The sequence below is a fragment of the Corythoichthys intestinalis genome, chromosome 5, assembly GCF_030265065.1.
Source record: "Corythoichthys intestinalis isolate RoL2023-P3 chromosome 5, ASM3026506v1, whole genome shotgun sequence".
NCBI lineage: Eukaryota > Metazoa > Chordata > Actinopteri > Syngnathiformes > Syngnathidae > Corythoichthys > Corythoichthys intestinalis.
The window spans coordinates 13,132,205-13,148,406 of record NC_080399.1 but is presented as its reverse complement, the minus strand read 5'-3'; the positions used below and the strand labels follow the sequence as shown (position 1 = coordinate 13,148,406).

Below are 16,202 nucleotides of genomic sequence, written 5' to 3'. Positions count from 1 at the left end.
TCAGGGGCCCTAAGCAGCTGCATAGTCTGCGTATAGGCTGGGCCGGCCCTGCTGACCACCACAATGTTTTTTATTCATTTCTTTTAGTGTTTCTGAATGCTGAAGAGTTGCACTTTTGAACTAATTCATTATTTTTTCAAGCTGTTTATCCGAGTTTCTTCTACATGACCAAATGTCTGCGTGAGTGCTCGTCCGAGACGGGCGACTCCATACTTTTTGCTAGGGGTTGTATAATCGTGATCGGGAGGTAGCCAGTACTTGCCACTCCTTACTATGCTATGGAATAAATGCTCCAACATCTTTCCAATGAAGAGTGACCTGGCACTCCTTTTATTTGGGTGTCTCACCATAGAAACGCGCTACCTACTGATCAAAAGGGTGAACAACAGTCTGGGCTTTGAGTATTTTTTTTAAAATTTAAGACAAAATGAACAAACGACGCACGCCTTTTTAAATGCCCGTCTACAACTAAAACAGCATGGATGTGGTTTTATGTCTTGAGCCAAAGCTGAAGCACGCCAGGCCAGACTAGGAGGGGGCATCGTGGACCCCTTCACCCTCCCCTTTCTGCTCTTTGTCTTTTTACGATAACATTTTTTACGAGCGCCTCGCAGCATTACTGGCCTAGCGCGAGACAACGGCAGCCGAGCCCGATTCTTGCCCGCAAAATGGCCAAGCAATCGCGTACGAGAGCAACAGTCCACGTTGATCCAATCGGGAGCGATCGGAGGTGTTTTCCGACCACAAGTCCAAAAAGCATCAGGGTGGAACCTCAAGTTGCCACGCTCACCGTTCCGTGTCCTGTCGCCCGCTTGCAGCCGAGATGACGCGCGCATAAAGCTCCGATGTCAGGTCGGCTACGTCCGGGCTCATCGGTGGCTCGCCGGGGCTGAGTCTGCCTTTAGGTGCTTCCAGTCGGGCGACGGGTCCGAGGATGTGAGGTCCTGTGGCGGAGGATGAGGCGGCGTTCGGAGAGCAGACCGCGGAGGACTCATTCATGAAGCATGCGCCTCCGCTCGCTCCCGTGCGCGCGCCCCCGCTTTGTTTTGACCAGATGCACGCGATCCGGCAGCGCTACATTCACACGCACGCGCGCGACGGTGTTTATTTACGCAAGGAGGTGTCATGTTGAAAGTGCTCGGTTGTGGGATTTCCGAGAAGTCCCTGAACAACACAAACACACCCAAAACAATGAGCTCGGTTTCACTATAGACATCATATGTGTAAAACTAGATGTCCGATGGGTTCTGAGGACCAATGGGAACGGGCGTCGTCGAGGTCCGCCATTTTGCATCGGGGCCATTCGCTAAATATTTGGAATATTTGAGATGATACAAATTACTATTTTTATATATGGCCTTTTTAATGTAAACGTCAGAGATACAGCAATTTAACTGCACACTCACAAATTATTATAACGTTTCAATATACCAGCCTGAATCATCGCAGTTTTCACCGATTTTCAAACAGTTTGGTTTTCATACACGTCAGAGAGACAGTAGATTTTCTACTTAAACATTTCTCATACAATGACTTTTTCCTGAGATGTTTTTCTAACATTCGCATAGGACAGGTTTCTCAAACATGCAGCCTAGGGGCCAAGGAAGGACCATGGGACAATATTCTACAGGCCTATTTGACATCCAACTGTACTATTAGTGTTGCCTGTGTATGTTTTGCGATGGACAATAACAATAAATAAATATAAAATAAAGTTAATTAACTAAATAAAGGATCCAATATGGGTAAGACAATCAGTTATTTAAATAGTCCCAGATAGCAGACCAACGTTGAAAAGATGTTGGATCAACATTTTACTGTCGATCTTATATCGTTGAATCAATGTCACTTTTGCACCTTCAATTTATGTTGTTTCAACGTTGAAATCCTTACAAATTTAAACGTCATTTGGATTATTAATAATATTGGAACAACGCTGAATCAATGTTATGTTTTCGACCAAAATGCCCGCTCATCCATAATTCAATGAGTTTTCAATCCTATTTCCCAGTCAATCATAAATCAACTATTTGTCAACATAAGTTCATCAACTATAAAATAATGTTAACCCAACAATCGCCTAACATACCATAGAACAACGTCGTTTCAATGTCATCTGACGTCGAAAATTTCGATGTCAACCAAACTGATGATTTTGATGGAAAATCAACGTCTATTCAATGTCAGTCTGCTATCTGGGGTAATACATAAAAATTAATATTAACAAACGCAAATTAATTAAAAAAAAAAAAATCATGAGTGATTAAAAAAATCTCAATAATTTTAAATGAGTAAAATGATTTATTGAAAATAATAATAATAATAATAATAAACAAATTGTAATAAATTGGGAAAAAAGACTAAAAATATGCATTCAATTAAGTGTAACTGTATTTTATTCTGGAAATTTTATTTATTTATTGTTTTGTTTTATAAACACAGCTCACATAGCAAAAGTGTTTGGCTGCCATTGACGGCAATAGTCTTCTAATTCATTAAATTTAAACTGTGAGGGGCTGGAAGCAATCATTCGATAACCAGTTGAAATAGATTGGACGTCAATAGCTTTCAGTAGGTGTTTTAAATATCAATTCTCCTATTTTGCTAACTACCACAACACACACTTTTTTTTACCTGGGCTAGCAGTGAATGAGATGAGAAATCCCCGATGCAAGGTGGCTGTCAGGTACTTACACCGCCAACTCTACCGTTCGTTATCTAGTCTTACGTTGTATATATCTATGGGTTTCACATAAACGCACGCACTAACCCCAGTCTATATTATGCAAATACTACATCAACCTCAAAGGAATGTTTATAAACAACCCTAAAATTATTTTTTATAGTATGTTTTATTGCGCTAAAAATCAACAGCCCCTTGCGTTCGTGACTGTGTGTTCACCCAGCAGTGCGACACACATGTTTGCGTGTCGTGTGACATTTAATCTGCACTTATTGGATCAGAGAGGAGCACATTAACATACTTTAAGGCTCAACAACAAAGCGGGGTTGTTGCTTTCAGCAGCCGGTTGCCTTGCCAAAGAACACACGTGAGAGATAGGAACGTGTGGAGGCTAATAATATCAGCTAAAACTACAGCTATTTGCGAATAAATTTAACAAAATTACTGTTGACGCGGAAATTAAATATACTGGTCAATAACAGCACTATAATAGAGTTGTAGTATTATGTACTGGGCGTATTTTGACAATCCTGGAAGTGTGTGAAACTCAGTTTTCCCATAGACCAAATCATTCTGAATTGGAGAGACTAAGAACATATGGGTAAATTTGTCAAGAAATTAAATAACAACATTCTTATCAACCTTAAAACACAACATATGTCCAGAATGTAGCGACACGGTGTATTTTGACTAAGCGTGCCTTTACATTTGAAGGGAGATTTCTTTCACTCAGTTTTCCGATTAATTGAACTCACCATTAAACCTACTTCCGGGTTGTCTGAGCGGGATGTTCGAACGTCAGGCTGAAATATAGGAAAAACGACGAGTTTCTTGAAATTTCATGGAATACATATTTTCAGTCACATATAAGGGGTACTTTTGTGTGTTCTGGAGTACTTTCGTTCACACAAGGCAACCTTAAACAGGAAATTTAAAATGTATTCTTCTGCAGGTGCGTCATCTTCTTTGGTCATAGTTAGCTCTTTGCTTCCTCCTCGTGGTTATCAAGGGGACTTGCATACATGCCAAAAGTATTGGTGGATGCCTTTCGCCTTCCGACCACGGATGGCAGTCATGAGCTATTCAACGCCACGCCAAAACGAAGAAAACGGCGCGTAAACAAAATTTTAAAATGTATTTCGTCTAAATTCACTCGTCTATGTTTTATTATTTATTTTAAAAGCATTGTAAAAATGTCCAACCTTTCAGAGGACAGAAAACCTGCTTCTCTCACACGCTTTGGTCAGGTATGACGAAACTTTGAATATTTTCCTCTCTGCACGTCTAGAAAATGCAACAAGTCGTCAATTATTTGCACTGTATTTATCTTTTTTTCCCCCTCCTAGTGTGCTTACACAGCCGAGGAGCAGCAAGCTGTTCACAATGCACTTCGACAGAAGCTCGGCCCAGAATTTATCAGTACCAGGATGGCTGGAGGAGGACAAAAGGCATGTGAAAACATCTTTTTACTCTAAGTAACTAATAAAAGAAAAATCACTGCTTATTTTTTAGTGTCCTTGACGGTGCTAGACGTCCAATCCATTTTAATGGGGAGAGGCTGGCAGCAAATGATCTGCTGACAGCCCTCCCATTCAAAATGAATTGGACGTCTAGCCCCGTCAATGGCTGCCAATTAGTTAGACAAGTTCTCCATAAAGAGTTGATGTATTTTCCATTTTATATTTGGAAGGCATTTTCGTAAAAATACTCCCCTGAATGTGAATCATTTGCGTCGGTTTCATTTTTCTTCATAAAAGACATTTTAAATGTAGGTGCTAGCGCTTCGCAAAAGTGGACGCTATTTTTCTTTTCGTGTTACATAGTCTGTATGTTTAAGAGCGCTTGTAATTTCAAGATTTTACTTTTTTTTGCCAGAGATGCCAACAATGGCTCGACCATTTTCACCAATGAGACGTCGCAACAATAATCACACGACTCCTTTATATCAATCAGACTCAAGCTTGCTGTTCTACGATCACGCCGGCCTGTTCAAGCATGTGGCGTCTTTAAAGCACTGTAAAAAAAATTAGGTAATTGACATAGAGGACTGCCCTTGACATCACTCCCAGTTTTTATTCGGCACTGACTTATCACGGAAAACCGGAGATATGATCCTTTTAAATTTAAAATTGGAAGTTGGAACTATGAAGGAACTATTCAACTATTTAAGATAAAGTTCCTATGACAGGATTTAAAAAAAAAAAAAAAAAAAAGTCTTAAATTGCATTATTATTTGAATTACAATCGTATTTTGAGATGATTCGACTATATACAACAATTTGGCAAAGCGCAGATGATGAGAAATTAGTCTTTTAATCTGCCGTTTAGCCCCTGCCTGTCTCTATAGCGCTCTAGCGTCCCCAACAGGAGGTTGACGTCAGCAGGGTCATGGTTTCATCAGATTTAGAATTCAGTTTATTGAGGGGGAATAATTCAGAACGAGGAAAATGCAACGAAGAGAGCCGCAAAATGTCATTGTCTCAGTCTCTCTACTCCAATATTTTTACAGGATATTCTTTTTATGGAAGTATTTTTCCCCAATTGCTAAATAAATGGTATGGTCATGACAGATAACAGTCTTGTGCTAAATGGAATATGAAATATTAAAAATGCATTTATTCAGTAAGATATGGCAAAATTACTCCATAATGGTCAAAACTGTCGACTTCTTAACGGAACATTATATTCCACCGAGTTAGTCCGGCTTTTGTCATTTCCCTGCCCAGGCTTCGGAAAGCGTAAACAAACCAGGAGGCGTGAAAGCTAGCCGACATGCTAACCCGAACAGAGTGATGTTTCAAAGTCTTTGAAGCAAAAACATCACACAAAACTAGCCTGGATTATTGCACACGGCGGCGGGGTTGTCAATTGTCTTCGCCAATCGGCAACCTGCCCGGCGGCGAGCAAGTTAATGCTCGTCGTTCCCCTGCTGCGGGCATTAGAGATTGTTTGCCGGGGAAGCAGCTGGAGAATGACCGCCGGACAAACCGGCCGACGTCGGAGTGCGTAGCTGCCACATGGTCAACACTAATATGGCGTAAATTAATACTTAACTACACAGCGAAGACGTAAAAAGTGATAAAGGAGCGTGCAGTTGTTGTGCAGCTAACATGGCAGGATGTGTCTGAGGAGAACTTCTCCATGTCCGTCCATGATCAAAAGTAAGTAAGTTTGTAGTGTTTACTTTGTAAATTGTAATCGCTGTATTTGCTGCCTTTTTTAAGACAAAGTTGCAAGTTCTGATGGGGTGGAAAATTTGACAAAACACCGGGCACACAAAGAGGGCAATAAGCCAAGTATAGCGCTCTCTCGGCGGGCACGCGAAGGACCGAGGGGGTTGTGCGACAAGCCACCGGTTGTCGGCCGAGTGGCATTCTCGGTGGACAAGGAGCATTGTCAGCCACAAAATGCAAGCCATTTCGTTATTAAGATATGTGCCATGATCCCAGTATTTGACATAATACAAAACACGATGTTTACTCACTTCCGCGTAAGTCCAACGGTCCTACAGTTGTCGCCATTCTCCGAGGGTGAACAGGAACTTTTTGAAACCCAAAAAGGCTCACACGCCTCTCCCTGGTGCAGCAACAAATCCCTGCAGCGCATTTGGCTGGCGTGGTGGGAAAAATAAACGAATTAAGCCGCAAAATCAGCTGAATCAGTAGTCCATCTTCATGCTATAAAGCAATCTAAGCGTCCATTTCATTCAGGAGCATAAAATACTGCGTGAAATATAAAATAAACATTCTTTTTGGTGTCATACGCACTTTAAAATGAGTAACTATTTTCTCCACTAGAGGGCATATATGCTCTTTGGATGAATGATGCTTCAGTTCAGGTTTAATGTCATTATGTAATAGGTTTTAGTGCAGTATAATAATGGTAAATGGTTTTATACTTATATAGCGCTTTTCCACCTTAACAATTCATTAGGGCTGCAGCTATTGAACATTTTAGTAATTGCGTAATCGACTGAAAATTCTATCGAGTAATCGGATAAAACTTTTTTTTTTTTTTAGGTAAAGAGCAATTATAAATATACATGAGAAAACAAGACATTTCATCTAATATTGAACCATTTTCAGTCAATCAATGTCTTTATTTTCGATGTACATTGTTGAAAACAGCCAACAATTGCATCTCAGATGTACTCTCGGATCATATAAGCACTGCCTCGCATCAAAGTCATCCGCCTTAGGTGCGCTATTTTAGGGAAGGGCAATTTTATTTTTGAAATTGATTTTGTCTTTCATTGAAAATAGTTTTTTTTTTTTTTTTGATTGAAGCAACTTTTACTGGGATTGAATGATTTTAGACACAGATGTCGTACCCATATTATGGCCCAAACAAAAAAAAAAAGGATTGCTTCAATCAAAGAAAACATTTTAAATGAAAAATTCAAATGGAAAATTCTGAATCTCAAATATTTTATCGCATCCAAAATCTTTTTTTCTATGATTGATTTTTTTAAATTTTTTGATTGAAGTCATTTTTCTTTTGAAAATATTATTTGTTTGTTTGAAGCAACTAATTTTTCAATTAAATAATAAAGGCCCAAATGCAAAACTATATTACTTCAATCAAAAACGTTGTTTCAATAATAAAGAAAAACGACTTCAATCAAAAGAAAAAAACTCAATCAAAGAAAAAGTTTTCAAATGCATTTTTTTGAGTTTCAAATTTATTTTTGTATTCAATTTCAAACATTTTTTTTTTGATTGAAGTGACTTTTTTGTTTATTGAAAATATATATTTTGATTGAAGCGACTTTTTTTTTTTGATTGAAGCAACTTTTTTTGATTGGATAATAAAGACACAAATCTACCTCCATAGAAACCTAGCCCTCCGCAGGGCTGACGTTACGTGAGCGAGTGACAGCGAGCGACATCTTATTTATTAGCGTTGAGAATTTACTGCTTTAAGATGGTGGCCGTTTACTAATGCCGCCCAGTATGTCATTTCGCATGTAGTTCTACATAGATATGATATCTATGAGATGCAACGTTGGAGTAGTTTGTAGCAGCTGTCGGCTGCAGTAAGTTTTTTTTTTTTTTTTTTTAACTATTATTGCTTGTTCCTCTACGCACGTGACGGCATCGCGTTGTCCAACATTAAAAGCAGTCCGGGCAAAACGTGATGCTTAAAGTTGGCAAAATCAAACAATTCCTCGAGGTGAATAAAATTACTCGGACCAGTTTTTAAACTCGAGTTGCTCGAGTATTCGTTTCAGCTCTACAATTCATATAGATAACAGTGCTGCGATAAATATACAATTGTTTAAAACAAAAAAAATCAAGCATCGTAAACAGTTACTCACAATGTTACTCATTACTCGAGTATTTCACCGAATACTTTTTTGAGTACATTTTTTGGATTACTATTTTTACTCTTACTTGAGTAATATTATTTTGAAGTAACACTATTCTTACTTGAGTAAAATCTTTGGCTACTCACCCATCACTGACAAACAATCAATTCTTTCCTTGCTGCAGGTGTGCTACGTCGAGGGCCACCGTGTCATCAGCCTGGCCAATGAGATGTTTGGATATAACGGCTGGTCTCACTCCATCTCGCAACAGACCGTCGGTACCGTACGCCTCGGTGTCTATCTTGTCTGTTACCATAGTAACCCATTTCCACGGCAACCACCATCACCGTGCTCACCCGACATTGTGTCGCGTTTACTCTCCTAGACTTTGTCGACCTGGTCAACGGGAGATTCTACGTTGGCGTGAGCGCTTTTGTCAAAGTGCAACTAAAGGTGAGGAATCACTTCAAATTTGATTGACGTTTTTCCCACTTTGATTAAAATTTATTCTGACAGGACGGAGCGTTCCATGAGGACGTGGGTTACGGAGTGAGTGAAGGTCTGAAGTCGAAGGCTTTGTCCCTGGAGAAAGCAAGAAAGGAGGCTGTCACTGATGGAATGAAGAGAGCGCTCAAGTACTGAAAGATTTATTAGTCCGCTTTAGGGCTGCAGCTGTTTAAGTAATCGATTAATCTATCAATTAGTTATTCGAATAATAAAGTAATCGGATTAGGAACATTTAATGCGTTGCAGAATAAATTTTAGGAGATGTAAAACAAAGGCTTGCTAATACAAAATAAAATTCCCGAGTGTTTTTTCAAACTATGCAGAGTTGTAATTTCTTTTCACAAGAGCAATAAATGCATTTCAAAATAAAATGCCTAATCTTAGCCTCAAACGGTATAAAGACATTAATAAATAAGGATCGAAGTACAACCAAAGAACAATTAGCTAACTTGCAAAGCAAAAGTATGCTAGCTTAAATGCTATAAAATGCTAACATGTCTTTTAAAATACTCTTAATAAATCGCTGAAACACATATTCCCGCACAAAAAACTGCTAAATATACCTCTAAAATACAAATGCATAAACAATCATATTAACTCAAACAAAAACTCGCACTTATGTTGTTCTTAACAGGGAGCAGCTGGATTCAGCTTTGTTAGACAAGTTATGGCATATTCAATGTTGCCACGAGAGGGCACTGTATCCACACAAATCAATAAAACTAAATGCAAACAATTTCAAAATAAACCATTACAACGCCACTCTAATTAAATGAATCCATGAAGCAGGAAAAAATTATTTGAAGCTTGTTTTCTAATCAAATAAGTTAATCGATTTTAGTAAATGTAAACCAAAGGCTTGGTAAGATTGCACTTTCAAAAGAGCATTAAATGTGAATACAAAATAAATTTCCGGAGTGTTTTTTCAAAGTATGCAGAATTGCACTTTCATTTCACAATAGCAATAAATGCATTTCAAAATAAAATACCTGAGCTCAGCCTCACACGGTATAAAAAAAATAAAAATAAATGAGGATTGAAGTACAACATAAGACCAATTGGCTAACTTGTAAAGCAAAAGTCTGCTAGCTTAAATGCTATAAAAGGCTAACTTTTTTAAAAAATGCTAATAAGTCGTTCAAACTTATATTCCCACAAAAAACTGCTAAATATACTTCTGCACTGCATAATGAATGCATAAACAAACATTAGTGCAAACAAAAACCTACCTTATGTTGGTCTAAACATGGGGCAGCTGGATTCAACCATGTTACACAGCTTATGGCATATTTAGTTTTGCCACTAGAGGGCACTGTATCCACCCAAATCAATAAAACTAAATGCAAACACTTAAAAAAAAAAAACATTACGCAACTCTAAGTACACCAATCCTCAAAGCAGCAAAATTTGATTGTAGGTTTTTCTAATCGAATTACTCGAGTTAATCGATGAATCGATGCAGCACTAGTTTGCTTCATAGTTGTTGTGGAGGTTTTAATCCCTTTGTATTTTTGTTTAGGTGCTTCGGAAACGCATTGGGAAATTGCATCTTAGACAAAACATACCTACAGGCGATTAACAAGATTCCCAAACAGGTAAATTAGTACATTTTAGACTTTTAAAAAAATCTTAGTTTCGTGATTATCATTGAGGATCATTCTACGTTAGTATGCAACACAAGTAATAAACAGAAAAACAAGTTCTTGAGTTTATCATTGAATGAGTTATCATTAATAGACGTACAATCCATTTGAACTGGGAGGGTGGCAACTACAACTACAAACAAGCAAAACCTGCCCAAAGGCGCCAAGGTTTTACCGTAGATTAACACGCCGCTTTTTTCGACAGCCGCTGCCCGCTCTGGACCCGGCCCAGACCAAACGCTCGGAAACCGAGCCTTCTTTGGAGAAGGCTCGTTATGAAAGCTTGCTCCGAGAGGCTCAACCCGCCGTCGCCCAGCCGGTCGTCGATCTGAGAAAACGCTTTTCAGAAACGCACACCCCTTCAGCTACAGATGTGGAAAATAAGAGCGGAGGCTCTAGGTAAGCTTCCTCCTTTGGCCTGCCATTATCAATTCCATTGACAGTCGATTCATCGCTAATTATTTTATATACATTTGTCAACCATGTTGGCTGAGTGCCTCTTTAAACTGATGACTAGCTTTGGACATTCAGTTCATTTTGACTGTAGGGGGCGAATGAACGTTCATTCGTACGCTAACTGTACAGACAAGTTATGCTCAAAATGATTTACAAATGTCTAATATAAACAAAATACGTCTTGTACAACAACAAAAATATGCACAGTACTAGACAAACAGTGCAGTGAAGCTGCAACTGTTTACATCGTGCAGCCAGAGCGACCTCAAGAGGGTGCTCTAGGAGCGCATAAGAAAGAGAATAATAGTGATGATGAAGAAGGATTTGAGGGCTTCCATCTATGATGATGAGGAAGAGTTATCGGAAGACAATTAAGCAACACCAACTAGAAACATTTACCTCATTGTTTTTGTCGTGTACTTAGTTGTTACTATGTATATAAGTTATTACCAAATAAAAATGCAGTCGATAAATAATGTAAAAATGTACCCAGTTTTATTTGTTTCAGTATTATGGTATTGAAAATTGGTCCTCTCCGGTGAGTGAGTGTGTGTGTGTGTGTGTGGGGGTTAGGGTTCTCGCTTTGCCCACCTCTCTGGGTCTGCGGCTGCCGTCCTTCTGTCAGCGGGGTCATCGTAGGGCCCTTCCGGGGTCTGTGGGATCTGGGGTGAGGCTGGTCAATCATTGGTGGCACGTTGGTGCGACCCCCTTTCAGGGATGGGAAATGGGTGCCAAGAGGACGCTGGTGGTGGTCGGGTGCAGGGGGTGGTCGAAGCCCTGGTGCTTCTCTCACCCCGAGGCTGGCAGCCGCACGAGCAAGCCCTTTTAACTCTGGCACTCTTTGCTTTGCACTGTAAATATCTTTCACTTTGTGCACGTAAACACTCATTCAGGTTTTTGGGGAGAATCGGAACAGGGCCGTACAGTCCCGGGTTGGCTCCCCCTTGATTTTAATGCATCATACACCGAAGATGTGGGGCAATTGGGGTCAGTTGGGTGGGGAGATGACGTGACAGTCTTTTGCACTCCTGTGCCGCGCCGGGGTGGCCTCTCAGTGTTCTCTTGCTTCTGCCTTCCTCCTTCTCGATTTCGCCAGTTGGGGGCCGGCGGGTGTCGCCATCTCCGGGTGGGGGTCCCCTTCTGCCCCGGGCTTAGTGGGCTGTGGGGGTGCCGCTTTAGTTAGAGGGTTGTTGTAGTGGCGTGTCCTCTCATCCCTTCCCTTAATGGTGGCGTGGTTGTTTCGGGGGACCGCCTTGGGTCCTTGGGGGATGGTGGTGGTCCCACAGGTAGGCTGTGCTCGTCCCCCTCTCCCCGATTGGCTGGGGCAGCCCCCGCGCAGCATTGCCACTTCTCTGCAGGACTATTTCACGTATGAGTGGGTTCATGCTTGACTGGGTGCAATTAGTCACTATCAGGTAGAGAGATTGTCGGAGCCAGGATTAGCGATCAGGTAGCATAGAATAGATGGCAACTTATCTACACTTACTTGTGATTCACATAATACTGGGTTCCACACCTCATATTGCTGACTTGAGTACACTTCACCCTGCCTAGTCACATCTCCTTTTGACTCACCTCCCAATCTCTTTCGCCTCGTGTCCACGGGTAAATATAATTAGCTAATGATGGCAACCATTATGTTCATAGGTAAGCATAGACGTGTAACAATGTAGTCCTTGTTGTTTGTACTTCTTTTGGCTGCTTCCTTCCTTTCTGTTCCACCGTAACCCCTCCCTGCTCAATGCTTTCTCTTAATAAATAAAACATAATGAACATCCAAAATGGGAGTATATCAAATTCCCATGTGATACATTAAAACTGTTCAGATCATAAGGACACGCAGATGTCTATTCTTCCTGTTGTAGCAGCTGAACAGGAAAGGTTTAAAAAAAAAAAAAAAAAGTCCTAAAATTTGCCCAGAAATCTACAGTGTTGTGCGACCTATACAAGGGTCAACCTAAACTACTTTCTATTTCAACCACAAACTAGGCAAGCGACCTATACGCGAGTATATACGGTAGTTGCCAATGAATCATGACAGCCCTATTCATCCCGAGTCCACAGGTTTTCACAACTGTTGTAGGACCAAAGATAAAAAAAACGCCGAATTCTGCCTCTTTCAGGCAGATGGAGACGCCGTCTTCATCCAAGTTGCTCACAGACCCCAAGCAGCTGCGCAAGCTACGGCAACAGCAGCTTCAACAGAAGTTTCGCAGGGAACTGGAGGCCAAACAGCGGCAGCAGAAGCAAGAGGACATCAAAACGGAGAACCTGGAGGTGCTCTTTGGAGAAGGTGACAAATCCACCTCAGCTTTCTACTAGGGTTGTTCCGATCATATTTTTTTGCTCACGATCCGATCCCGATCGTTTTAGTTTGAGTATCTGCCGATCCCGATATTTCCCGATCCGATTGTTTTTTTTTTTTGCTCCCGATTCAATTCCAATCATTCCTGATCATTTTTCCCGATCATATACATTTTGGCAATGCATTAAGAAAAAAATGAATAAAACTCGGACCAATGTATATATTCAACATACAGTACATAAGTACTGTATTTGTATATTATGACAATAAATCCTCAAGATGGCATTTACATTATTAACATTCTTTCTGTGAGAGGGATCCACGGATAGAAAGACCTGTAATTCTTAAAGGATAAATGTGACCTTGTATATTGTGACTAAATATTGCCATCTAGTGTATTTGTTGAGCTTTCAGTAAATGATACTGTAGCCATTTAACTTCTGCCAAATGCGTGATGGGAAGTGCAACCATGACTGTGCGTAGTGGTACCAATTGATAGATCTTCTCTGTGTTGGGAAATAAAACAGGGTGTTAAGAAAAAGATCAATTACTACCTTTCTTCCCCACGATATTTCTAATTGATGAGAGAGGAATTGTAAGGCTTTATAGCCAATTAAAAAAAAAGCTTCATAGGCTGCCAAAATTATCTCTACTCATTTAACGTTGCCTTTTAACTCTATGTATACGTATAACGGTGCCATTATAGATTGAACGCGACAATGCGTGAGTGGGTAGTGCAGCGCATGCATTAATTGCGTTAAATATTTAAAAGTTATTACCGCCGTTAACGCGATAAATTTGATAGCCCTAGTTTAAGCCAAAATTAAGACTCTGGATTAGGGCTGTCCCAAACGACTAATTTTCTCCCGATTAGTCAGCCGACTATTTTTACGATTAGTCGACTAATCTAATAATTAAAAAAAAAAAATTTTTTTTAAATTTTTTTTTTACTAATTTAGCAATGAAATTTTTGTTGACGCTTATCAATTCACAAAAAATATATTGGAACACTTAAATTATTTATTAAAGTACAAATAAACATGTAAATAACAATAATAAATCACAAATAAACAATGAGTTCAAATGCTGATAGAATTAACTAGTGTAGCATCCCGATTGGGAAAGATGGTCTCTTAAACTGATGGTTTACAACTTTTATTCCATCCTTGATGTAAACACACTGTAAGAGCTACGGTGCACACAGATAAAACACCACAATTAGAAATTAACAAAAAATGAAAAAAATTTTTTTTTACAAACTGGGTGCGGCGCATGGTGTTTATTCACGGCCGACTTGCAGCCAAGCTTGGCATTGAAGCGACAGGGCCGAAGAGTGTACCCTCCTTCGTTTCTTTCAAATAAGTCAATGTTTTAGACACTCTGGTGTGCTTTTTTTTTGGCTTTGTGCCGCTTTCCCCGCTTGCATACCGAGCATCCGACATTCTGAACTTTCCATACATATATTTTTTTAACCCTTCATTAACCGTCGACGGGATGTTGTGCTCGTCGACGGATTTACGTCATCGATGACGTCGACTACGTCGACTAGTCGGGACAGCTCTACTCTGGATGAGTGTAACACATTTTGTCTGTAACGTTAAATACTATTAGAAAACGATTTAATTAAAGAATATATTTTTTAAAAAGGCATGTCCGATATTTTTTTGCCGATTCCGATACTTTGAAAATGACGTGATCGGACCCGATCGATCGGCATTTCTACTTAATACAACCTTCTCTGGCTTATCTGAAGGTTTTTTTTTTTTTTTTTAGATGATGCCGAATTTTGGAATTTGCCCCTGAATGGAACGGACGAGCCAGGCACGTCCGACAGGGCGCTTAGGCCAAGCACGCCCAATACTCACAAGATGCAAACTCGCAGAAAGACGCCACAAAGAACAGGGCAGCAACAGAAGTTCCGCAACGAAATGGAGGCCAAACAGCAGAAGCAGGAGGACGTCAAAACGGAGAACCTGGAGGTTCTATTTGGAGAAGGTGACAAATCCACCTCAGCTTTGCGCAAAATTTACTTCTCCAGCGTTTGAAGCTTTTTTTGTTGTTGTTTAAATGTGAGCAGAAGATCCCGGATTTTGGAATTTGTCCCCGAATGGAGTGGAGGATCAAGGCACGTCTGACAGGGCGCTTAGGCAGAGCACGCCTAATAATCGCAAGATGCAAACTCGCGGAAAGATGCCACAACTGACGGGGCAGCAGCAGCACTCAGATGGCATAGGACAAGCATGGCTGCATCAAGGAAGACCAGGTTTTCACTTTTCACACCATAATTAACCTACTATGCAAAATAAACCTTTAGTTATTTCTGGATTTCTTTCAGTTGAACACCGAAGTCCATACCGTGGCAGTCAGTTCATGAAGAAACGCAGATTGGACCCTTGACTTTGACCTTCGTTTTGTTTTATGTGTTGTACAGATTTTGTCAAATGTTTAGTACAATAGTTATTCTGCTGTACAGATTTTGTCAAATGTTTAATAAAACCATTAAACAAAAGGAATTCTTGCATGAAAGGGTTAAATATTACAGGGCACTCATTTAGCACATTGACAGCGCCAAGTTATTTTCCACTCCAGTCTACTCTCACATAGAGAAATGTAAATTAGCCCATAGAAGTCCATAACAAATAACTTGGACATGAATGAATTTGTGAGTTTTTGCAAAGGGAAGTAGGAGACTATTGTTGTAGAATGGAGTGGAGTAAAGGGAGATTTTTGAACTGTTTGGTTGTAGACAGGTGCAGATAACCGGTTTCAAGGTATACCGTGGTATGAAATTATCAAGATTTCAAAACCGCAAAAAAATTTGCATCATGCCGTCCCTAAGGTATTGCCTATTTTTTATGTCCTAAAAATGCATGGAAAAATCCCTCACTTGCAGCTGTAAGGCTCAACGCTCTCCCCCCAGTTGTTGCTCAATGTTAGTGAGTAAGCTGTGCTACACAAAGGATGGAGGAGGTGAAACTCCTGAACTCTTTCCCCCATTGAAGAAAACAAAATCGCTGGTATGGGAATACTTCAGCTACAGAAAAGTTACACGGCAGCGGCTTAGAGGAGGGCCAACTGACATGTAAAACATATTTGTGGAATTGCATTTATACAAAATTAAAGGTTAGTTAACACCTTCTTGAACAATTCCCACCAGCTACGAGAGGTAACCCCAGCGTGTATAGTGTGTCAAGCGGTGGTAAAACGTGGCGTTTTTCTGTGTTGAGAAAGTGTATGTATAATGTAAACATGATATGAGTCACACACGTGCTTTTTTTATGGAAAATAATTCAAATATTT

At 40.0% G+C, this 16,202-nt stretch overlaps 2 protein-coding genes across 4 annotated transcripts in view; one reads left to right on the top strand and one right to left on the bottom strand.

Annotated features, from left to right (window-relative positions):
- prr5a (proline rich 5a (renal)) overlaps positions 1 to 1,159 on the bottom strand; it is a 39,965-nt gene extending 38,806 nt beyond the window's left edge. Inside the window, exon 1 of the mRNA XM_057836699.1 lies at positions 791 to 1,159. The gene's annotated coding sequence lies outside the window, so the exon portion shown is untranslated. The remainder of the gene's footprint in view (positions 1 to 790) is intronic.
- Positions 1,160 to 2,618: 1,459 nt separating this feature from the next.
- Positions 2,619 to 15,509, top strand: rad52 (RAD52 homolog, DNA repair protein). Of its 3 annotated transcripts, none has more exons than XM_057836419.1 (11): positions 2,619 to 3,930; positions 4,030 to 4,131; positions 8,176 to 8,284; positions 8,377 to 8,444; positions 8,508 to 8,626; positions 10,018 to 10,093; positions 10,347 to 10,540; positions 12,721 to 12,890; positions 14,676 to 14,897; positions 14,980 to 15,165; positions 15,217 to 15,509. In XM_057836419.1, the coding sequence occupies exons 1-11, from the start codon at positions 3,706 to 3,708 to the stop codon at positions 15,297 to 15,299; spliced, it is 1,554 nt and encodes a 517-aa protein (XP_057692402.1). In that variant the 5' UTR covers positions 2,619 to 3,705; the 3' UTR covers positions 15,300 to 15,509. The 3 variants fall into 3 exon arrangements, with proteins under 3 accessions (XP_057692402.1, XP_057692404.1, XP_057692403.1); XM_057836421.1 differs by having other exon boundaries at positions 2,622 to 3,930; positions 15,238 to 15,507; XM_057836420.1 differs by having other exon boundaries at positions 2,623 to 3,930; positions 8,176 to 8,269; positions 15,217 to 15,507.
- Positions 15,510 to 16,202: the final 693 nt, after the last annotated feature.

Bases quoted from the DNA above. Each gene is read 5' to 3' on its own strand.
- rad52 (XM_057836419.1), top strand. From the start codon at position 3,706: ATGCCAAAAGTATTGGTGGATGCCTTTCGCCTTCCGACCACGGATGGC. The intron at 4,132-8,175 runs GCATGTGAAAAC...TCCTTGCTGCAG, and splicing joins TGGCTGGAGGAGGACAAAAG to GTGTGCTACGTCGAGGGCCA. The intron at 8,445-8,507 runs GTGAGGAATCAC...TTATTCTGACAG, and splicing joins TTGTCAAAGTGCAACTAAAG to GACGGAGCGTTCCATGAGGA.